At 36.1% G+C, this 25,582-nt stretch overlaps 1 protein-coding gene across 1 annotated transcript in view; it reads left to right on the top strand.

The window, feature by feature from the left end:
- CASR (calcium sensing receptor) overlaps positions 1-25,582 on the top strand; it is a 151,720-nt gene that overhangs the window by 82,094 nt on the left and 44,044 nt on the right. Inside the window, exon 4 of the mRNA XM_074301375.1 lies at positions 1,243-2,130. Coding sequence (XP_074157476.1) covers positions 1,243-2,130 — 888 coding nt within the window. The remainder of the gene's footprint in view (positions 1-1,242; positions 2,131-25,582) is intronic.

Consider the following 25,582-nt stretch of genomic DNA (forward strand, 5'->3'; position numbering starts at 1 on the left):
GCAGAAGGACATGTGGAAAGGGTAGCTGAAGAGAATGGGAAGGTGCTTTTGGATCCCCGTGAGGACTCTTAGATCCATAATTCAGAGATATGCCTTCTTTGGCTAGTAGGTCTCCTAGTGTTCCAGATGTTTCATGAGCCCTAGGCTAATAATAGGTACAGCCATCCCTAAGTGTTTTTTTTTTTTAATTTTTAATTTTTTTCCCCCTGATACTGGGGTTAAGTGACTTGCCCAGGGTCACACAGCCAGGAAGTGTTAAGTGTCTGAGACCAGATTTGAACTCTGGTCTTCCTGACTCAGGGCTGGTGCTCCATCCACTGTGCCACCTAGCTGCCCCCCATCCCTAAGTGTTCATGAAAAAAAAATATCAGATGGTCAGACTAGGCATCAGATTCTACCAAGGAGGTGGTTGGGGGGAGTGAAGAATACTGGAATAATAATCAATTTCTTCCCCTTACCCAACAAGAATAGTGGTTGAGGAAGGGTCCTGAAAGGGATAGAGGGGGATAGATAATTTTTGGGGGTGGGGGAGCAAGGCAATTGGGGTTAAGTGACTTACCCAAGGTCATACAGCTAGTAAGTGTTAAATATCGGAGATTGAATTTGAACTCAGGTGCTCTGACTTCAGGGCTGGTGCTCTATCCACTGTGCCTTCTAGCTGCCCCGAAACATTTTTTTGCTTTTTCCTTTCCTTCTTTTACTACCAGCTTGATCCCACTGACTTAAGGAAAGATGCATATTCAAAAATTCATTTCTGTAATGACCAAAATTCTACCAGTTAGAGAAATATGTGTGCACTGAGAAATTAAATGATTTGCCTAGAATCATGTTGTCAGTAAGTGTTGGAAATGGGACTTGAACTTAGATCTTTCTTACTCTAGAATATAAGAGCATAAAGGGGAGGATTCTCAAACCTTTGAAACTTATAAAGCAGCATAATATCACAGTATATTTTTCTTATCTATTTTCTCATCTCCCCAGATACATCAGTGGTGGAACACCTTTTATAATCATTAATGAGTCCAACTTCTTTGCTTTTATATTAAGAGTTTAAGTGCCCACAGAAAAGAGCCCTGAGTGTTCACATTGCAGTAAAATAAGTTATCTTTTTTTCATCCTATCCACAAAATTAACTTCAAATCAAAGTCATCCCTGTAATTTAGATTGGTTGATATTTCAGTGAATTTTGGACTCATTTATCTAATTCCTTTTTTGATTCTTTTTTCTTTCTTTTTGCCGCAGGTCAGCTATGCATCAAGCAGTAGGCTCCTGAGCAACAAAAACCAGTACAAATCTTTCCTCCGGACCATCCCCAATGATGAGCACCAGGCTACTGCAATGGCTGACATCATTGAGTATTTCCGCTGGAACTGGGTGGGTACCATCGCCGCAGATGATGACTATGGTCGGCCGGGGATTGAGAAGTTCCGAGAGGAGGCAGAAGAGAGAGATATCTGCATTAACTTCAGCGAGCTCATCTCCCAGTACTCTGATGAGGATGAAATACAGCATGTTGTGGAGGTCATCCAGAATTCCACAGCCAAAGTGATTGTTGTCTTTTCTAGCGGCCCCGATCTAGAACCTCTCATCAAGGAGATTGTCCGTCGTAACATCACTGGCAGAATATGGTTGGCCAGTGAAGCCTGGGCCAGCTCCTCACTCATAGCCATGCCTGAGTTTTTCCATGTTATTGGAGGTACAATTGGGTTTGCCCTAAAGGCAGGGCAAATTCCAGGATTTAGGGAGTTCCTTCAGAAGGTACACCCCAAGAAGTCAGTTCATAATGGTTTTGCCAAGGAGTTTTGGGAAGAGACATTTAACTGTCATCTCCAGGAAGGTTCTAAAGGGTCTCTATCTTTTGACCCCTTTCTGAAGAGTCGAGAGGAAGGGGGCAGGAGCAGACCCAACAACATGACCACCACTTTTCGTCCTCTGTGTACTGGGGATGAAAACATCACCAGTGTTGAGACACCATATATGGACTACACCCATTTGCGGATCTCTTACAATGTATACCTGGCTGTCTACTCCATTGCCCATGCCTTGCAGGACATATACACCTGTTCACCTGGGAAAGGACTCTTCACCAATGGCTCCTGTGCAGATATTAAAAAGGTTGAGGCTTGGCAGGTAAGAAGTCAGAATAAAATGTGGCTCTGTGTATATAAGGCAGAATTTGGCTAACCCAGAGAAGTAAGGTCTGTGAACATTTTATAAAGGTAATTCCCATATGAGACCAATGACCCAGGTCCATGTTTACAGTCAAATTGTTTCTACCTTAAGGTGTTAAGGCATCTCAACAACTAATTTCTGTAAATCAATAGGCTATTACACAGTGAGGCATATTTGCTAAAACCATCATATTTCACTGTGGTGGTTTTTGACACATAGATATGGCCAAAGTCTGGCCTCTAAAAGGTTTTTTAATGTCCTAAAACTGTGTTAGTGCTTACAAGGATGTTTTTATAATGCTTTCAACCAAGGGCTCTTAACTTTTTTGTGTCATGTATTCTTTTGGCAAGCTAGTAAATATATGGACCCCCTTCTCAGCATAATGTTTTTAATAAATATATAAACACATAGGATTACAAAGAAATCAATTCTATTAAAATACACTAGTTAGAATAGCTTTAAAAACAAGTTCATGGATCTTAGGTTAGTTACCTCTGCCTTAAATAGAATTAAAGATTGATTAGAGTTTTATTAAGATTGTATTAGGATATTAGATTTACTTCGGCAAGTATTTATTACATTGCCTTATCTTGAGAGGTTCTTAGAAAATATATGAATGAACAAATGAATGAAAGAATGAACGAATATTTACTATATTCCTAGCATTGTGCTATATATACTATAGGTTACAGGATAAAATCTTATATTTATAAGATGATGTACTTGGCTTCAGGGAGTTTACATTCTTGTTTCTTTTGCCAAGGTTAATGTTTGCTCTCAGTAAATATTTGCTTTACTTAATCCCAGGCATAATTTTGTTGAGATCTACTGTTGAATATATTGGATTACTTGCCATTTAAGGGAGGGGGTGGGAGGAAGGAGGAGAAAATTTAGACTGCAATGTTTTGCAAGGGGTAATGTTGAAAAATTACCCATGTATATGTTTTGAAAATAAAACACTTTAATAAAAAAGAGATCTACTGTTGATACAGAGAGATATATATTACACTAGTGAAGGATGGAGAGCTTTGGTAATTTAGTCCAAATACTGCCTGTCTTCAATTTAATTTCAAAAGACTCAAAACAGAATTTCTAAAATTGTCTATTAGATGTTATTATCCCCTACCAACAGTTGTCTGGTATAGTAATAAGTATGCCAGTTCTGCTTTCAGAGGTCTTGGGTTTAAAGGAAGGAGCTAACAATGTTTAGAGGTGAAGGGATGAAGAAAATGGGGAAAAGAGAAGGAAATCTTTAACTCTAGTGTTTGGACCCAAACTTCTTAGGATTATGAAATATGACAGAGAGTTCAGAGAAAGAGTACATTGTAGTGAGGCAGAGAAAGAAGATCTTACCTATCTAGGGCAGGGACCTGAGCCTAGAAGGTGGAATTAATACTAGTTAGTATTTTGAATGTGAAGGTATACTATTGACCAGCCTTTCATCTTCCTTCTTCTAATTTTTCCTGTAGAGAGGCAATCATTCATTCAGTCACGATTCATTTGTTAAGTACCTACTGTGTTCCAGGCATTATACTAAGTGCTGAAAACACAAAAGGGGATAAAAGACAATCTCTGCATTTGAGAATCTCATAATTTAATGAGGGACACAAGTCAATAATGTATGATACACAAGCTATATGTAGGATAAATTGGAAATAATTAAATAATAGGAATAATACTAATGAATAATAAATAGAGGAAATAATTTTAAAATAAATGAGAAATAAATTAAAAGAGGGGAAGCATTAAAATTTAAAAGGGTTGGGATTTAAAGGAAACTAGGGAAATCAGTAGGCAGGGATGAGGAGGGAGAGCATTACAGGTATGAAGGAGAAAATGTCAGGAGCATAGAATAGTAGATAAAGGACTGAACTTGGAGTCTGGAAAATGTGGGTTCAAATTCTACCTCAGATATCTGTTAATTCTGTTAATGGTGAGGTTGTTTAACCTCAGTTTTTGAGATAATAATTGAAATATTTGAGAAATAATAATAATAAACTCAGAGGTTTATTGTGAGGATCAAATAAAATATTTGCAAAATGCTATGTAAATTTTAATACTATTATTATCATTCCTTCTTTCTGTGTGATGATTTACACAGGATTTTAGGTATTTTTCTTGAGGTTATTCTGTTAAAAGAAAACCAAGATGTGCACATCTGCATCAACCTTTTTTAAAAAAAAATATATATATATATATACATATACACATATATGTATATATACACATAGGATTATCAAAAAAACTCAACAAAATTGAAATATAGTTATCAAAATATTTGTATTGAAAAAACAAATTCTTACAACTCAGGTCAAAATCTCTGGATAAGTAATCTCTAAGAATATTACAGGACAGTGGATAGAGCACCAGGCCTTTAGTAAGGAAGACCTGATTCAAATCTATCCCCAGACACTTACTAGCTATATGATCCTAGGCAAGTCACTTAAACTTGTCTGCCTCAGTTTCCTTATCTGTAAAATTAGAGAAGGAAATGGCAAACTATACTTATAACTTTGCCAAAAAAAAAATCCCAAATGGGGTTATAGAGAGTCAGACATGACTGAAAAGACAGAATAACAACAACAACAAGAATGTTAGTTCTGTTATTCTCTGATAAGAGTGACATTAAACAAGACTGTCTAAAAATAGCAAAGTGAATTTGACTAGGAAGAAAAAGGAGACAAGGAGATTGAGTTCTTAAATGGAGCAGAAGGGAGAAATTGGGTGAAGCAATGGGCAGAGACAACAGCTCTGGGAAGTGACATTAAAGATCATTTGAAGAGAGATGGTGCTGAGGAAAAGGTTGTAAAGTGGCCTTTCTGTGTTGGCCAAACAGCGAAATTTACTCATCCTTTGTCCATACCTGAAATATGCTTCCTCTTCACCAGTCCTTACTCAAAATCTGCTTCAAATTCCCTCTTTCTTGATTATCCATATCCTCTCTAATTACCCTACCCCCCACTTTGTTTGGCATTCCCTTCAGTACTCATGTATTTTACTTGTACAACAGTAGAATTTCAATTAGCTGGAATGTCCTGGTTGAAGAATGATTAACCAGAAAACCTTTTTTTTTGTTTTAACCTCTGTTGTTGAATTTTTTTCTAACGCATTATTTTACTTTGCTGCCTCAGTAATAATACAGTCTAGACATTGCTCTACATTGTGAAGGTCTAACTTAAGAAACATTCACACATGAAATTGGCCAGTTGTATATTGTTTCCATTCACTTTCTCTCTACATCTTTCCCTTCTTTCTTCCCTCTCATGTTATTTCTAGCAATCAAGCTGTTTTGGGATGATAGTTCCACCTATTAGACCCAACAGAGGATTATTTGATTCAGGAAAACCCTTCCTCTTTTTCCCAGCAGAATTATGCATGTGCTGCTCTGTCTCTCTGCTAGCCTAATGAAAATGTGCAGTAACTAACCAGAATTAGCAACAAGAGCCAGAGCTAAGGGAAAGAGAAATTCTGGGGAGATGTTTTTAGCATTGGGCATATGAGGGAATGGGAGGTGCATTTAGGACCATCAAAAAAGGAGGAGATGATTGACATTTGGTTAAAGAATTGACACTGTACTTTCACCATAGGTACATGATTAGATTTAAGGAATTAAGTAAGAGAGGCAAGGTGGAAATTATTCAAAGCTTTACCTTTTACTTTCTATGAAGAATGATACATTGAAAAAAGTACTGGTCCTGATGTCAGAAGACTTGGGTTCAAATCCTACCTCTAAATCTTACTGTTGGGATGACTTTGGAGAAAGTAATTTAATTTCCTTGTGCCTCCATTTCCTTATTTGTAAAATAAAGGTATCATGGTATATATACTGCTAGGCTTGTAGTCAGTAACACCAATCTTCCTGAATTCAAATCTGGCCTCAGACATTTACTAATAGCTATATGATCCTGGGCAAGTCACTTTACTCTGTTTACCTCAGTTTTCTCGTCTATAAAAAGAGCTGGAGAAGGAAATGGCAAAACTACTCAGTATCTTTGTCCAAATAATCTCAAAAGGGATCACAGAGGCAGACAACCGAAAAGACAGCTAACCAAATTAAAGGAGTTGGACAAAGTGGCCTCTAAGATCCATTACAGTTTAGGTCCATGAGAGTAATCCTATGTATTCTGATATATATGTGGTGTCATTAGTTTAACTTCTGGGAATCAGTCAATTTACCCTAAGGGAAAGGAACTCTGATGAAAACTGTGCCCAAAATCAGCAGAAGCATAATCCTTGATCACACTTTCTGACTCATTATCCTATTCCACTGGTTTGCCATTACAAACAGTCTAAAGACCTTGTGATCAGAGACCAGGAATATTTGATATATAGAAAGGACTTAAATTTTTTATTTCATTTTGTCTTTGTGTCTTCAGAACGTAGCACATTATGCCTACTAAGTCTGGCATATAAAAAGTATTTCATAAATTTTTGATTGATTGGAGAAAATAGCAAGAGATACTTCCTATTTATGATTTTTTTTAATTATAGTTTTTATTTACCAGATATATGCATGGGTAATTTTACAGCATTGACAAAATTGCCAAACCTTTTGTTCTAATTTTTCCCCTCCTTCCCCTCACCCCCTCCCCCAGATGGCAGGTTGACCAATACATGTTAAATATGTTACCATTTATGATTATTGTAAATACACCTGGTTTGAAATCTTTGGGAGCAATACCACAAATGGCCAGAAGATGGAAATGTTACTTCATGAGTCTGTGTCTATGTATAACTATACACTTTTTTTCTTTGTCTATGTCTGTGCATAGGAGGTCATGCAAATCTATTTTTTAAAATCAAAGTTTATTGATGCTTTTTATTTCTTCATTAAGTTCATTTCTAAATTAACATCCTCATTCTAAATTAACCTCCCTAAATATTCACCAAATGAACCTTTGTGACTCAAAAAAAACCCAACAATAACAAAAAAAAGTTGAATTCCAACTAAGGCAGATCACATATAACAGTGTATTCATAGTTCTTTATCTCTAAGGAGAGAGGAATATTTTCTTAATATTATTTTCATTTACTTAATTTTAGTTATGGGTATTGTTTTCCTGATTCTGTTTATATTATTCTGTTATTAGTTCATGCAAAGTTTTCCCATTTTTATATTTATTTATCATTTTTGTGGCACAATTATATTTCATTCTATTGCTATGGCAAAGTTTGCTCAGCCATTTCTTAATTAGCTTATATCTACTTTATTTGCAGTTTGTTGCTTCCACAAAAAGTGCTACTATGACTATTTTGTTACATATGGGATCTTTCTCTCTCTTACCTCTTTGGGGATCTCAGGGTCAAGGAGTCTGAACGTATTAATGTTCTCCTCTGGTGGGTTAACTCGGATTAAGCTGTGAAATGCAGAAATGATCCAAGGCAATCCCAATAGACTTGGGATAGAAAATGTCATCTGCATCCAGAAAATGAACTATGGAGATTGAATCTAAATCAACACATTTCATGTTCACTTTTTTTCTGTTTTTTTTTTTTTTCTCTCCCATGGTTTTTATCTTTTGTTCTGATTTTTCTCTCCCAACATAATTCAGATAATGATGTGTATTTAAAATAAATAAATGAAATGAAGGAATGAGAATGGCGATTATGTTTGGTAGATAGATGTGATTCTAACTACTCTGAATGGGGAACTGGCTTAATGCTTGCTGGTGCATACAGGGTTATGGTACTGAGAATTCTGAACCATACTAAGCTGTGGTGGCCCATGTGGCCAAGAGTGGCCAGATAGAGTAGAAACAAAACCTGGACTAGCTCTTCAACAGAGAAGGCAAGGAAAAGGGCAGTCTGATTAAGAAGGGAGCATAGGTGGGAATCAGTGTTGGGTAGATAAATGTAACAAGCCTTTTTAGGACTTGAGAGAGCACAATAAGTTGTAAAGAAGTGTTGATTGAGGTCCTAGACAATAATTGAGAACTCTCCTGGAAAGGGGAACTGAGGTAACAGAATTAAACATCAAACATGGACAACAGCCAATCTCAGGCATAAATGGGTCAGACTATCCCCAGGGGCTGACTGCAATCAAAGATTTGCTTTTTTCAGCCTAAGAGTCCTTCAAATCTGACTTGGTAGGCAGTGCTGTGTGTTTCTGTTGGGAGCTGAACCCAGATAGGTAAAATCTCCCCTGAGTTGAATGATAGATAGTTTGTCCAGGATCCTGATTAGCTCTGCTCTTTCTCTTTCCTACTGGCCTAAAACAGGACAGAAATTTATTTTAATTATTTAGTAGAACTTTGTTTAGATTCCTAATTTTTAAAAAATCAAGTCAACAGACATTTATTCAATGTCAACTATGTTCCAGGCACTCATAAATGAGTGGAATGTCTTTTATTTCTAGAAAGGGAGAAAGGGGAACTAATTTAATTTTTTTTTTTCACTAACCCGTCCTCCAATTAATTACTTCCTGTAGGTCAATGACCTGGGGGAAGAGAGTGACTCTATTTTTAGTGCTAAAGTAATTTCAATTTCCACCTCCATAATTACTTTCCCAAATTATAGGTAAATTATCTGGAGGAACCAAAGTCTCCTGAGAGCTCACCTTGAATACTTAGAATCAAAAAATTACCTTAGAAATATCACAGTAGTCTGAAGAGTTGAGGAACTTCTTAAATAACCCCTCTAGTCTAACTCCTTCAAAGTACAAAAAACAAATTAGTTTTTTGGGCAATGTTTAAGCTATGTTAAATTTAATGTACATATTTTTTTTTTTTTTTTTTTTTTGTAAAGTACTGATTTTATTGAACTTTTTTTTTTTTAATTTTTTATTATATATATATATATATATATATATATATTTTATAATATTATCCCTTGTATTCATTTTTCCAAATTACCCCCCCTCCCTTATTCCCTCCCCCCGACGACAGGCAATACCATACATTTTACATGTGTTACAATATAGTCTAAGTACAATACATGTGTGTGAATATCATTTTCTTGTTGCACAATAAACATTAGAATCCGAAGGTACATGCAACCTGGGCAGACAGATATTAGTGCTAACAATTTACATTCCCCTCCCAGTGTTTCTTCTCTGGGTGTATCTACCTCTGTCCATCATTGATCAACTGGAAGTGAGTTGGATCTTCTTTATGTTGAAGATTTCCACTTCCATCAGAATACATCCTCATACAGTATCGTTGTTGAAGTATACAGTGATCTTCTGGTTCTGCTCATTTCACTCAGCATCAGTTGATTTAAGTCTCTCCAACCCTCTCTGTATTCCTCCTGCTGGTCATTTCTTACTGAGCAATAATATTCCATAACCTTCATATACCATAATTTACCCAACCATTCTCCAACTGATGGACATCCATTCATCTTCCAGTTTCTAGCTACAACAAAAAGAGCTGCCACAAACATTTTGGCACATATATGTCTCTTTCCGCTCTTTAGTATTTCTTTGGGATATAATCCCAGTAGTAGCGCTGCTGGGTCAAAGGGTATGCACAGTTTGATAACTTTTTGGGCATAATTCCAGATTGCTCTCCAGAATGGCTGGATTCTTTCACAACTCCACCAGCAATGTATTAGTGTCCCAATTTCCCCACATCCCCTCCAACATTTGTCATTATTTGTTCCTGTCATCTTAGCCAATCTGACAGGTGTGTAGTGGTATCTCAGAGTGGTCTTAATTTGCATTTCTCTGATCAGTAGTGATTTGGAACACTCTTTCATGTGAGTGGATATAGTTTCAATTTCTTCCTCTGAGAATTGTCTGTTCATATCCTTTGACCATTTATCAATTGGAGAATGGTTTGGTTTCTTATAAATTATGGTCAGTTCTCTATATATTTTGGAAATGAGACCTTTATCAGAACCTTTGTTTTTAAAAATATTTTCCCAATTTGTTACTTCCCTTCTAATCTTGTTTGCATTAGTATTATTTGTACAGAAACTTTTTAGTTTGATGTAATCAAAATCTTCTATTTTGTGATCAATAATGATCTCTAGTTCTCCTCTGGTCATAAATTCCTTCCTCCTCCACAAGTCTGAGAGGTAGATTATCCTCTGTTCCTCTAATCTATTTATTATCTCCCTCTTTATGCCTAAATCATGGACCCATTTTGATCTTATCTTGGTATATGGTGTTAAGTGTGGATCCATATCTAATTTCTGCCATACTAATTTCCAGTTTTCCCAACAGTTTTTTCTGAATAATGAATTTTTATCCCTAATGTTGGAATCTTTGGGTTTGTCAAAGATTAGATTGCTATTGATGTACCCTTTTTTGTCCTTTGTATCTAATCTGTTCCACTGATCTACCGGTCTATTTCTTAGCCAATACCAAATGGTTTTGGTGACTGCTGCTATATAATATAGCTTTAGATCAGGTACACTTAGACCACCTTCCTCTGAGTTTTTTTTCATTAGTTCCCTTGCAATTCTTGACCTTTTATTCTTCCATATGAATTTTGTTGTTATTTTTTCTAGGTCATTAAAATAGTTTCTTGGGAGTCTGATTGGTATAGCACTAAATAAATAGATTAGTTTGGGGAGTATTGTCATCTTTATTATATTCGCTCGGCCTATCCAAGAGCACTGAATGTCTTTCCAATTATTTAAATCTGATTTTATTTTTGTGGCAAGTGTTTTGTAATTTTTCTCATATAATTCCTGACTTTTCTTTGGTAGATGGATTCCCAAATATTTTATACTATCAACATTTGTTTGGAATGGAATTTCTCTTTGTATCTCTTGCTGTTGCATTTTGTTAGTGATATATAAAAATGCCGAGGATTTATGTGGATTTATTTTGTATCCTGCCACTTTGCTGAAATTTTGAATTATTTCTAGTAGCTTTTTAGCAGAGTCTTTGGGGTTCTCTAAGTATACCATCATGTCATCTGCAAAAAGTGATAGTTTAATTTCCTCATTTCCTACTCTAATTCCTTGAATCTCTTTCTCGGCTCTTATTGCCGAGGCTAGCGTTTCTAGTACTATATTGAATAGTAATGGTGATAGTGGGCAACCTTGTTTCACTCCTGATCTTACTGGGAAAGGTTGCAGTTTATTTCTATTGCATATTATGCTTACTGACGGTCTTAAATATATACTCCTGATTATTCTAAGGAATAATCCATTTATTCCTATACTCTCAAGAGTTTTTAGTAGGAATGGATGTTGGATTTTGTCAAATGCTTTTTCTGCATCTATTGAGATGATCATATGGTTCTTATTAATTTGATTATTAATATGGTCAATTATATTAATAGTTTTCCTAATATTAAACCAGCCCTGCATTCCTGGAATAAATCCTACTTGATCATAGTGTATTATCTTGGAGATGATTTTCTGAAGTCTTTTTGCTAATATCTTATTTAAGATTTTAGCATCAATATTCATTAAGGAGATTGGTCTATAATTTTCTTTCTCAGTTTTCGATCTACCAGGTTTAGGTATCAGTACCATGTCTGTGTCATAAAAGGAATTTGGTAGGACTCCTTCATCCCCTATTTTTTCAAATAATTTATATAACATTGGGGCTAATTGTTCTTTAAATGTTTGGTAGAATTCACATGTGAATCCATCTGGCCCTGGGGATTTTTTCCTGGGGAGTTGATTAATAGCTTGTTCTATTTCTTTTTCTGAAATGGGACTATTTAAGCAATTTATCTCCTCCTCTGTTAATCTAGGGAGCCTATATTTTTGGAGGAAGTCATCCATTTCACTTAAGTTATCAAATTTATTGGCATAAAGTTGGGCAAAGTAACTCCTTATTATTTCTCTAATTTCCTCTTCATTGGTGGAAAGATCCCCCTTTTCATTTGTAAGACTATCAATTTGATTTTCCTCTTTCTTTTTTTTGATCAAATTTACCAAAGGTTTATCTATTTTATTGGCTTTTTCATAAAACCAACTCTTGGTTTTATTTATTAATTCAATAGTTTTTTTACTTTCAATTTTATTGATTTCTCCTTTTAATTTTTGTATTTCGAGTTTAATTTTTGGTTGGGGGTTTATAATTTGGTCTTTTTCTAGCCTTTTAAGTTGTAAGCCCAATTCGTTAATCTTCTCTTTCTCAATTTTCTTCAAATAAGCCTCTAAAGATATAAAATTTCCCCTTATTACCGCTTTAGCTGCATCCCAAAGATTTTGATATGATGTCTCATCATTATCATTATCTTGGGTGAAATTGTTAATTGTTTCTATAATTTGCTCTTTCACCCAGTCATTCTTTAAGATGAGATTATTCAGTTTCCAATTACTTTTTGGTCTATTTACCCCTAACTTTTTACTGAATGTAGCTTTTATTGCATTGTGATCTGAGAAGAAGGCATTTATTATTTCTGCCTTCCTACATTTAATTTTGAGATCTTTATGTCCTAGTATATGGTCAATTTTTGTATAGGATCCATGAACTGCTGAGAAGAAAGTATATTCCTTCCTATTGCCATTCAGTTTTCTCCAAAGGTCTATCATACCTAGTTTTTCTAATGTTCTATTTACTTTTTAAATTTCTTTCTTGTTTGTTTTGTGGTTTGATTTGTCTAAATCTGAGAGTGCAAGGTTGAGATCTCCCACTATTATAGTTTTACTGTCTATTTCTTCTTGCAGTTCTCTTAACTTTTCCTTTAGAAAGTTAGATGCTATACCACTTGGTGCATATATGTTTAGTATTGATATGGCTTCATTATTTATGCTACCTTTCAGCAGGATATAGTTTCCTTCCTTATCTTTTTTAACGAGATCTACTTCTGCTTTTGCTTGATCTGAGATAAGGATAGCTACCCCTGCTTTTTTGGCTTTACCTGAAGCATAATAGGCTCTGTTCCAACCTTTTACCTTTACTCTGTATGTATCTCCCTGCTTTAAGTGTGTTTCCTGTAGGCAACATATTGTAGGGTTCTGCTTTTTGATCCAATCTACTATCCGTCTCCGTTTGATGGGATCGTTCATCCCATTTACATTTACAGTTAAAATTACTAATTCTGTATTTCCTGCCATCGTATTATCCCCAGATTATGCTTTTTTCCCTTGACCCCCCTGATCCCCCTCCCCGATATTTAATTTACAGACCCCCCTTGTGACGCGCAACCCTCCCTCTTTTTTTTTTTTTTTTTTTTTTTAGGATCCCTCCCCCCTCCCTCCAAGTCCCTTCACTTATTCCCCTTTTCCTTTTCCCTTTTCCTCTCCCCCCTTTTAATGAGGTGAGAGAAAATTCTCTGAAAAACAAATATGTTAATTATTTACTCTTTGAGCCTCTTCTGATGAGAGTAAGATTCACACAATGATTCTCCCCCTCACTAAGTTCCCTCAGATATGGTGTATTTTCTATGTCTCTTCCTGGGATGTAGTTTCCCTCTTTTTATCACTCCTTCCCCTTTTTCTGAACCGACCTCCTTCCCTTTACTACACCCCCCTTTTTTTCTTTTATATCAGTAAAATCAAATTATCCTTGAGTATTTTTTATATACCCACAACAGAGTTACAGTTCTCAAGGGTTCTGTGTACCTTTTTCTGTTTCTCTTCAGTCTTGTGGATGTAGATCAAATTTTTTGTTTAAGTCTTCTTCCGTGGAAAAAGATGCTAAACTTAGCTGGGTAGTTCATTCTTGGTTGCAGTCCTTGATCTTTTGCCTTTCGGAATATCAGGTTCCAGGCCCTTCTATCTTTTAATGTGGAGGCAGCCAGATCTTGGGTGACCCTTATTGTGGCACCTTGGTATTTAAATTGTTTTTTTCTAGCTGCTTGCAGGATTTTCTCCTTTGTGTGGTAATTCTGCAGCTTAGCCACAATATTCCGTGGTGTTCTTTTTTTAGGGTCTATTTCAGAAGGAGTTCGATGAATTCTTTCCACATCTACTTTCCCTTCTGTTTCTATTATCTCTGGACAGTTCTCTTTGATAATTTCCTGTAAAATAGAATCTAGGCTCTTTTTTTGGTCATAGTTTTCTGGAAGTCCAATAATCCGCAGATTATCTCTCCTAGATCTATTTTCCAGGTCTATAGATTTTCCCAGTAAGTATTTGACGTTGTTCTCCAGCTTCTCATTTTTTTTGTTTTGTTTGACTGATTCTTGGGTTCTCTGTGAATCATTCATTTCTATTTGTTCCATCCTGACTTTTAAGGAGTTATTTTCTTCTTTCACAGTTTTTAGTTCTTTTTGTAAATGCCCAATTTCGTTTTTAAATGAATTATTTTGCTCTATTGAATTTTTTTCCATTTCCCTAATTTTTTTTTTTTTGAGAATTATTTTCTTTTTCCAATTCAGAAATTCTATTTTCTTGAGACTTTTTTATCTTTTCCAATTCAGAAATCCTACTTTCCTGTGTTTTTTTAACCTTTTCTAATTCACTAATTTTGTTTCCCTGCATCTCCTGTGAATTCTTTATTTTTTCCAACTCCAATTTCAGGACGTTGTTATTCTCTATCATAACTTCCCTTTCCTTGCCCCATTTTTCTTCAATCTCCCTCAATTTCTTAAGAGCTTCTTCTAGGAGAGAGTTATGTGATGGGGGGCAGGAATCGTTCCCCTTTAGGTTGTTATCTTCTGAATCTTTGCTGTTAACTTCCTCAGGGTTGGATACCCGCTCTTTCTCTGTATAGAAGGAATCTATAGTTTTTCTAGCTTTTTTGCTCATACTTAAAAAATGTTTTGGGGTCTGTCCCTGGGGTAGGAAATTATTTACTTCCTTACCAGCTTCCTCCCAGACCGGATGGATGCAGCGGCCCCTGCGCCCGCGCTAAGAGAGAGCTCTGGGAGAGAGTTCCCCACCCCCTCCCTGGAAGTGCCTCAGAGGTGATTAGCACTGCTGTGCTTTGAGGGCGTAGAATAGTGAAGACAGCAAGAAGCTCAGCCTATGTGTCCGGGTGGGGAGTGGGTGTCTGCAGCAGGTGACGTGAGAAGCCCCTGCGCTCAAACTGGAAGTGTCTGCCAGAAACCGCGGTCCCTAGTTCAAAGGTTCCGCTTCTCTGGGACTTCCTGGAGCTGAGTTCCACTCCCTCCAGCTAAGCTAGGCCGTGTGTGTTGCCTTGGGCCGTATCCACCCACTTGTCAGTCTCTTAACTATTCTCAGGAGGTAGCTGAGGCCACACCCCCTGGTGCCGAGTCTGCCCCAGGGTGGGGGGGGGGGGGGAAATCTAATCTGAGTTTTAAAATATTTTGGCTTTCTCTTCTGAACTGCTAAATAATTAGCAGAGAAGAGCTAACAGCCTGTGCCAGATTCCTTTACCTCAGTGGCTTCTCTGATCCCAGAGCCCTTCCCAGCGCAATGGGCGCAGTGTGCCCCTACCCCACCGTCTGTGCTGGTCTTTCTTATTCCTCCCCTGAGAACTGACCTTTCCTGTTGAAACTCCAGATTCTCTTCAGCTGGTAAGTCGTGCTTCCAGTCCTTGTGGTATCTATCAGTCCTAAGCTAATTTTGAGACTTAATTTATCTAATTGGTTGTGAGGGAGTGAGGACGTTCACTGAGTAGTGTGTTTCTTCTCCGCCATCTTGGCTCCGCCCCCCCCATATTTTTTTAAAATAACCATTTTGTAGCAGCAGTTCACAGTTTCTTATACAACTATCTTTTTGGTTCTTTGTATATTTAAATGTATATTTAAATATTCATATTTGTGATGTTCATAATAGTCTGGATTTGTGAATTCATTGGCATAGGAAGTCCTAGGTATTTTATTAATACAAATCAACACCTTTGCTCCTAGAGAAAATTGCCTAGGTGCTGATAGGTAAAGGGATTTGCTTAGGATCACAAGGCCAGTATGTGTTAGAGATGGGATTTGAACTCAGTTTTCCTTCTTTTGAAGCCAATTCATAATTGAAAAAAAAAAGTTTTAAAAAACCAGTTTCAAAGCCATAGGCTTCATCATTTATAGAAATTTAGGGATCATAGATCTCTTTGGTAATGTGATAAAAAGCCTATGTTCCTCTTTTTTACAATAATCACATAATGTATAGTTAGAGAATAATGATATAATTAAAATGCAAAATATATTTTTCCAGTTTTTATTAAAGCTTTTCATTTTCAAAACATATGCATGAGTAATTTTTCAACATTGACCTTTGCAAAACCTTGTGTTCCAAATTTTCCTCTCCTTCTCCCCCACCCCTGCCCCTAGATGGCAAGTGATCCAATGTTATGTTAAACATGGTAGAAATATATATTAAATCCAACACATGCATACATATTTACATAGTTTTCTTGCTGTCAACTTTAGTTTATTCCTCTTTAGAATATGGGATTTAGATGGGATAGTCTCAAAAAACTATTCCAGTTGTTAGGTTCTATGAGTCTACGTTTAAAATCAGCTTTAGCAAGTGAATTAGTGTGGAACTTAGGCTGGGCAAGAGAGATATTTTACAAATGGAAGAAGGTAAAGACAGGAGGAAGTAACTTACCTAAAGGGAATAAAACTGGGACACAAACCTACTCCTTGCTTCCAACACAGAGCGACTATGGTAACTATTCTTTGCATAAAATTTCAAATAACTCCTAGGAATTCTAGTTTATTTAGTTTTTCTAAAAGACTAGCTATGATTTTACTTTTCTTAATGTCTCAATATTTGCAGCATCCTAATGAGTGTAAAATTGGGAAGTATTTGTGCCTTTTATGTAATCAACCAGGAAGATACGTTTCTTACTAAAGAATTTAATGATTGATCAGCTTTTCTTTACATCATAAATTTATTACCTTGCTAAGTACATTATCAGGTCAAATGTGCATGGGGAGGAGATGGATTTATTTGTTGTACAATTTAATAACTGACAAAGGAAGAGCCTAAATGGAGTCAAGAAGAGTCAGACATGACTGCAACTACTCATAAAATAGGAAGGAAATATGAGGGAAGCTATCAATAGATGAGTAGGGAAGAAAGAGCAAAATACTAGGTGGCTGTCAAAGGAAGAGAGTCTCACAATCAAGACAAGTAGACACAAAGTCTCCAGAAATATAGCAGTTATTCAGAGTGTAACAATTTGGCAGTGATATGATAAGCTAAAGTTCTTCTCTTTATTATATATAAATACAATTGTATAAGTATGTGGAATTAGTTATATAGAATGATACAAATAAAATTATATTAAGTAACTTAATAGCCTAAAAAGGATTGTAGTGAGAATGTTTAAACTACTTAAGGGAATAAGCATTCCTTTATGTATACAGTTAAATAATTCAATGATATTGTATATTATTCTTAATTATTTATTAGGGCAAATCCCCCTATGTCCAGAGTGTGCTGAAACAAGCTCAGAATTTTCAGGGTGAGTATTTACACCCAAGAAATTAGCAAATGTTACAAATTGGAGCTTGATTTATTGCCAGACTTAGAATGTCAATGAATATTAAGTGTATTTTTTCCCTTAGAGTCAATTATTAATCATTTACAAGCCTATTTTCTTTTACAAAGCAATTTTTTTTTGCTAGTTGGAAAGATTGCGTCTATTCTAGAAATTAGTTTATAAATGAATTTAAAAAATATTTCATTTCATATTTTTCACTAATTCAGAAGGCCATCTCGCCCCAATTGCTCTAAATTATGAAGGTTTGGTTTGGCTTCCTCACACCTATGGAAATGCTGTCCCCAAGTAATTCTGGGTCTTCTCTACTCTAGATTTCCAATTCTTCATTTGAAGCTTGTTTGCTTCAAGTCTTCTGGTATAATTCTGTCATCAGTCATAGTTTAAAAGTTTGTGGATTTTTGGACTCATCCTCTCTCCATAGTTCCTGTGCCCTAATGTTCTGTTCGATGAGATTCTTCCAGATGCTCTGTATAATGTGCTGTACTTTGGTACTCATTGCCTTAATTTCTCCAAGGAACAGAGAGAGCCCTTTCCAATAAGTCAAAAAGGTTCTGTTCTGTTGCCTTTGGCTGACTGCCTCATTAGAGTGACAAATATGGGAACAATGAGTTTTTTTATTAGTTCTTGTAGAAAGGAATTGAAGTTACAAGGATATCTTCATTAGTTGGCATGGTCAGGGAATGGGTTGTGCTAGTTAAATGAATTTTCTGGTTAACTATGAATTTAATTTATAGCTATAAATCAGTGAAAACAAGCAGAAACAGTCTTTTAGCCACCATTTCTAAAATGCCAACAAAATGGAAGTGTTTCCCCAGGGAAGCTTCTTTTTCTAGAATAAGAAGCTAGGGTACTTTTTTTTTTTTTCCTCCCTTAAAAATGAAGAGAAGACAGCATTTCATAAATGTCTAGACTGAGAATCCCCAAAGTGGCATTTTTAGTATTTTATGTAATAAATTCAATTAACTTTTGCCTGTTCTTTTTCACCTGGAAGGTTGTGAATATTTTGTTTTCTCAGAAAACAAGAGTCAGCAAATAGATTGTATTTATTTCTCAGAGGGCTTTTGCAAACAACTTGTATTTTTTAAAACTAGCTCTAGGTCAAGGAAAGATTATGTTTTCTCTGGTCTCTTGACAACACTTTTTAATGGTGTTTTGTTGTTATTTTGTGGTTTCAGGCTTTTTTGTTTCTTTGTTTCTAAGTTTGTTTTTAGTGTTTAGTTTGAACCAAGTGTGAAATCCAAAGCTTTGTGATTCTTGATGACAATAATTAACATAAGTAAAGTTCTTCCTGGGAGTTCTAAACCCTAGAATTTTAGAATATCAGAGTAGGCAGGGATCTTCAAAGTCACCAATCTAACCTTCTGATTTTACAGAAATGAAAAGGAAGGTCCAGAGTAGTTAACAATAAGTTAGTGATAAAGAAGTCTCCTGATTCCAATTTGGCCTTCTTGCAACTATACAGAATATTTTTTTTTCCTGTTTTAAAGAGTTCAGAAAGCTAATTTTTAAATCAAGAACTAAGGCCTTCCAGCATGCTCTGAGTTTTTTTTTTTTTTAAGTTGATTATTTGAAGTTCCTGATTAATTATTAATTTAGTATAGTTCTGCTTTTCTCATATTTGTAGGAAGTCCTACTTTCTCAGGAATTTATTGGAATCCCCTTGAAATCTGCTTGGAATATCCCAATCTTTTTTTTTTCTGAACATGTTCTTGTTGGTATCTGCTTGAATCTTTAAGGTTCTCATAGATTTTCCAAGTCCTATCCTTAGAGAATTATATATAGTTACCATTTAAGGAATCAAGTTTTTTTTTTTTTTTTTTTTTTTTTTTTTCAGTCAGCCAAGTTGGCCTCTTTGTGCACAGCAGTGCATTGAACTGACCTCATTAGAGTTAGAAGGGAATTAGTGACTACTTCTATCATTTTACAAACAAGGAAACTGAGGCCCTTGAGAGGGAAAATGATTTAGGGAGAGTTACACAATAGCAGACTCAGATAGAAATCCAGGTTCTCTGACCCCAAATTTAGGGCTTTTTCTGATGAGGTTTAGATTTGGGGTACCCAAATGAAATTAAGGTTTCTGGTGGTCAGGGAGTTAAATGAAGTCTAATGGCAAGTTCAGAGTTCAGGGTAGGTTTCAGCGCAAGGGTAGGGAGTTTTGGGGATTCCCGTCTGGTAGCGCAGAAGTTCCTTGTAAAGGAATTTACAGACCTGAAAACCTAAATTGATAAAAGAGGTTTATTATGGGGATTGGAATCATAAAGTCTGGTTAGGGAAATAGGTGAATGTAAAGAGAAGATATTACTGGAAAAGAATATTCCACCAGGCAGATCTATTGAAAATGCAGTTCTCAGTGGGCAGAAAGACCTGGTAGTATGGGGAACTGCCAAAGTCCATCTGCAAAGACCTTAGTTGATGGAAGCTCATTATATTGCTTGTCTTGGTGGAGGTTGGGAAATCTGAGCAGATCATCAAAATGTGGGCTGGGAGAGCCTAAATTGGCTCAGATCTGTTGGGGGCTGGGACAAGCCCGGATCTCCTATTGGAATTCAAAGGGGGTACTTTTGACCAGGATTTGTGAATCAAAGGTCCTGGCATCCTGGACTGATAATGCATCAGCCAGGAGGGGCTGGGAATAATCTGAAAGGAATCACAAATCAATAGGAAATACAATATCTTAAAGGGATCACAACCTGCTTCATTTCTACTGCGCCATACTATTTGCACAGGAAACATTCCACATTATTCCCAAGTCCCTTTTATGGATTGTAACCTAGAGCACTGGGCTTGAAGTCAGGAAAACCTAAATTATTATCTCACCTCAGATACTTACCTTCTGTTTGACCCTGAGCAAATTACTTAATCACTGCCTGTAAACACTGCACACAGCAACAAGATTAAGTAATGATCAACTGTGATGGACTTGGCTCTTTTTAACAATGAAGTGATTCAAGCCAATTCCAATAGACTCATGTTGGAGAGAGCCATCTGCATCCTGAAAGAAAATTGAGAATTGAATGTGAATCACAACACAACACAACAACTTTCATATTTTTTATTGTTTGCTTTTTTCTTTCTTTCTCATTTTTCCTTTTTGATCTGATTTTTCTTGTGCATTATGATAAATGTGGAAATATGTACAGAAGAATTGCACATGTTATTGCACAACATATATTGGATTGTTTGCTGTCTAGAGGAGGGGGCAGGGGGAAAGGAAGAAAAAATTTTGAACACAAGATTTTACAAGGGTGAATATTGAAAAATATCTTTGCATGTATTTTGGAAATAAAAAGCTATATTATTTTAAAAGACCTTGTTCTGATATGAATGAAAAAAGGAATTCAGGGCCATTCATAAACTTGAAGATTTCACTGTATATAAATCCCTATTCTCTATGATTCCCTAAGGATCCCTACTCTTTAACTCAACAAGCATTTATTAAGTACCTATTACATGCTAGACACCAAGCAAAAATGAAAATATTTCCTGTCTTCATGGAGCTTACATTCTATTAGGGAATTAACAGACAAGTTAAAAAAAAAAAAACATATGTGTGTATATATATATGTATATGCATATGTATATTATATATATATAAACATGTATTTATATATTCATGAGTATATATATTCAATATGCATATAAATTTATATTATAGTATATTAATATATTACAGATAAATAAATGCATATAAACTAAATACAAAATAGTGGAAGTGGGAGGTCAAATGCAGAAGGTGGCACTTAATTGAATCTTAGAAAGAATTAGGTCAAAATATGGAAGTGAGAAGGAAGAGCATACCAAACATGAGAAAAACCTTGTGCTCAGCATCTTGTATGGAAAACAATAGTTGGATAATTTGACTGAAATGTCGAGTGCATAAGGAAGATTGATCTGAAATAAGTTTTGAAAGATAGATTGGAGTCAGTCTACAAAGGGCTTTGAAGACAAAATTTGTCTTTATCCTAGAGGAAGTATGTAACCAATTAATGCTTTTTGAACACAAGAGACATATGATTAGGTTAATGCAAATTGAAATAATACCATTTTGCTAGTTGTGTAGATAACAGAAAAAAAACAATATTTTCTATTTAAGAAAAGGAAACAAAGGAGCATGTCCTGGGCACAGTTTGTCCTACGTGAGATATATACTCATATTGCCTGGTACTGGGTGGGAGAGAGGGCAACTGAAGCAATTCAGAACAGTTTAAAGATTTTGAAGTTAGAAAGAAAGGGGAAAAGGCAGAAGGGTTGGTCTCTTGTATATAAACTGATTTCCAATTCAGCAGCCATTTTAGGGCAGCCAATCAGGAATTCTTCACCATCACCTATTGTGATCTTTTAATTATCCTGGAAGTAGGATCAACCCAAGCTTCCATGTGGTCTCCAAGAAGGTTCCAATAAGAAAGGGGGAAAGGAAAGAAGAGTACCTGCTACACAAATATTGGATAAAACATGATTATCTGTCTTCATGAAGTTTCTGGTCTAGAAGGCAGATATGACATAGTATACGGATAACTAAAAGAATATACAAGGAATGAATTGGAAGATTCAAAGATTTAAAATAGTCATGTGAGCTTCTGAGAGATAGGTCATTTCAAGCTGATTTTTCTCATTTTCTAAGTCTAACTTTTCTTTCCACAAATTGTCTTTGCTTTATAAAATCTTTCTCTATCTGGCATCCTTTTCTTTAATCTTCTAAGGCTAGAATTCTCTATTTTCAAATGTCTACCTTCCATGTAGCCTTGAAAAATATGTTTTTTTCTACCTTTGATATCAAATGTGGGAAGCCAAACAGATATGACTGAGAAAACTACCCAGTAAAACAGGTGGCATTCTCCAGTATTCATGAACTTCTATGGTGCATGGAGTAATAAAAGACTCATGAGTTTTACTCTTTAGAAGTATCTGAAACAACCATCACAGCCTTTCTTTCCTTCTGTCATGGCCCTATATATAATTCTTTCCCTGAGATTCTCACTATACATTTCTGGTTGAATTTTTTCTCATTCTTCCCTCTCCTATTTTGAGGTGCCAACTGATGCCCTAGTTTGGCAACTCTTTAACTTCAACAACATGTCCCTTCCATTGGTTATGTCCAGTGAAATTATGTAACATTCTCTTAAGGGAGATAAAACATGACAAATTAATATTATGACTTTGTATTGAGCAGCTGCTCTAATCCTTCAAAGGAATCTTTTAAGTTCCCAAACCACTACCCTAGACTGAGACTGACTGTCGTCAAGGTTTTCTGAAAGTCAGTGGGTATATTATATTATATCCACCTGTGTATCCACCCCTTTATTTATAAGCCTGTTTTCACCATCAAAGAACTCCAATAAATTAGTCAGGCATGGTTTCCCCTTATAGAAAACATGATGCTTATGAGATCCCCACTGGAGTCCTTCCTTTCTTCAGAGGTCACATTCACAATCTGCCACTCTTCTTTCAGCCTCTCTAATGAGAACTCACATATTTTGGCTAATAGCCCTCCAGTTTCATCCTTGAGTGCCCTTCAAAGCTTTCAGCTGGATGCCATTCAGTGCTGGTAATATGTCTACATTTATTTTTTGTCATGTTGTCCTGGAGTATCTTTAGTGTTGGCTACTACCTGACCTAGTATTTCCAACTTGTCCATTTCTGGGATTGGTTTCAGATGGAGATGCTTTCCAGTTGCCTTCTAGGTAAAAAAGAAATTAGGAGAAGATTCAGCCTACCAGGAGATCATTTATGCCTTTGAGTACATCCCAAAATACCCTTCATCCTTTGAAATACTCCTTGTGATGGATATAATTAAAGAACCTTTAAATATAAACACACACACACACACACACACACACACACACACACACACACACACACAAAACTGTTGGTATACTTTGTGAGAAATGCTGCCAAGTATTTTGGAAGCTGAGTACTAGTTAAACTTAGCTTGCCCCTTTTAACAATCATTTTATATAGTACTTTAATGTTTGCTGAGCTGCTTATTGCATGACTGTGCAATAGATCCTATTATTATCCCCATTTTACAGATGAGGGAACTGAAACTGAGAAAGTGAGTGATTTGCCCAAGATCACATAGTTAATAAGTATCTAGGGCTAGATTTGAACTCTACAGTACCCTATTCACTTCATCACAAAGATGCCTATTCACACTAAATGCTGAAATAGTTATTCATGTAATATGACTGTCTGGATGTGGCTTACAAGAAAGCAAGAAAAAGTATTTTTAGTGTTTCCTCTCTTTATCATTACCCAAAGGAGACTTTGATTCTTTCCAAGAGGGAAAATAGGAAGTTAGTGCCAAAGGTTGATTAATCTGTCCTCCTCAGAGAGAGATTATATTGGATTTCTTAAATATTATTAGTGTAGAGTATATCTTCTCATACTTCTCCAAATTCCTCATTATTTCTCAAAGCCAGTAGGATTATTGTATATCCATGGGCTACAATTTATCAGTGTCTCTAATCAAGGGGCACCTACTTTGTGACCAGTGAGGTACTGTCTTGAGTGAGTCAATGAATGAATGAAGGCATAAAAAGCTTTTATTAAACTTGTATTGTTTGCCAAGCACTGTGCTAAGTAGGACATATATGGGAGGGAAGTGGCTGGGAAAGGAAGGACACAAATAGAAAAGCAAACACATTCCCTGCCCTTAAGGAGCTTACATTATGATAGGGAAAGACAACATAGCACAGAGGAATGGTGGGTATTTTGGTATAGATGGGACCTTTTTATGTCTTTGACCTTGGTGTCTTAGTGAACATAGAATTAGGACATTTGGTCTCTTTTCTTTAGCATAAATACAAATTGCTTTCCAGGACATCTGGACTAATTCACAATTCCATTAACAGTATATTATTGGCTCCTTAATAACTGCTTGCTGGCTCAAATTAGTTCATTTTAAGAAATAATCCTTCCTCTATCTTAAAACCTGACTCCTACCTCATTTCCCAATGAGGCATTCAGCCAATTTATTTTTGCAGCAATTAAAGGCCCCTATTATTATTACCTAAGTCCAAGTTTGCTACTTCCCCAGTTGCATTTAGCATTTCATAGTTTCATCATCCTTTGTTAGATGATTTATAATACATTAATGTTGCTAATCTTTTTCTTATTTGAGTATGGAATTTCTCCCCACAGAGATTCCATTTCTTCCCATCTGCTACAGTAGGATTTGGTTTGCTATAGTTTTCACAGAAGAGATAGACAAGCCAGTAACGTTAAAAGCTTTAGGCCTTTATTATAGGCCATACTGCTTATTATACCTACAACTTGAGATACTCAGTGGCTTGAAGAGGAGTGCAAGGCAAAAGATACATCAAGCTCATAGCAACCAGAGACAAATTCTCCAGATGGAACAGGAAAATTCTGCAAATCAGACATGGTAAAGGGTAAGAGCCAAGGATTAGGCCTCAAGTAAGGTCCTCTTCAGAAAAAAATAGAAGGAAGGAGATCAGTTTTATTTTTTAAAAATCTCTGGAGCTGACCAGGGATAATTCTGGGAAGATGGTTGAAGAGGTCAGAAAATTCCTTGCCCTCCAGATTACTATCCCCCCCCCCACTGAAAAACAACAAAATTGTATCTCAGGGCAAATGTAGAAGTATGAAAAACAAATAAGAGTTGCAGCAGAACAGGGATCTTCCTAGGATAACTGAGAAGATCCAAAGAAATTCTAGGATAGAGGTTTAGCCTCTGGGATGTGTAAACATCTTTAAAGTAGCTCTGCTGAAACAGCAAGCAGGGAGCTAGCTGGATTAAAGATAGCCTCAGCTTCAGCTACAAGAGGATAGTGGGGGTCTGAGTCCAGGAAGACTAAGGGAACCTCTGGATATTCCAGCCAACCTGTGCTACTGAGATTTAGCCCTGGTGAGCCCATGAGTGCAGAAACAGTAGGGTAGGAATAATGTGGAAGAATCGATTTGGGGTTCCAGGGTAGAGAGGAGAGTTTAAGTGAAACTAGAGGCCGCTCCCCACCCCTGGACTAGATTGCTTACAAAGACACACTCCTATTAAAAAAAAATAGGAACAGGCAAAGGAGAAGGAACTTAACTGTAGAAAGTTACTATGGGAATAGGGAAGTATGGGGTTCATCTTCAGAGGAGGATACTAAAGTTTAAAAAAAAAAACCAAACCCTCTTCTATTCCAA

Source organism: Sminthopsis crassicaudata, chromosome 3 (genome assembly GCF_048593235.1).
Source record: "Sminthopsis crassicaudata isolate SCR6 chromosome 3, ASM4859323v1, whole genome shotgun sequence".
Taxonomy (NCBI): domain Eukaryota; kingdom Metazoa; phylum Chordata; class Mammalia; order Dasyuromorphia; family Dasyuridae; genus Sminthopsis; species Sminthopsis crassicaudata.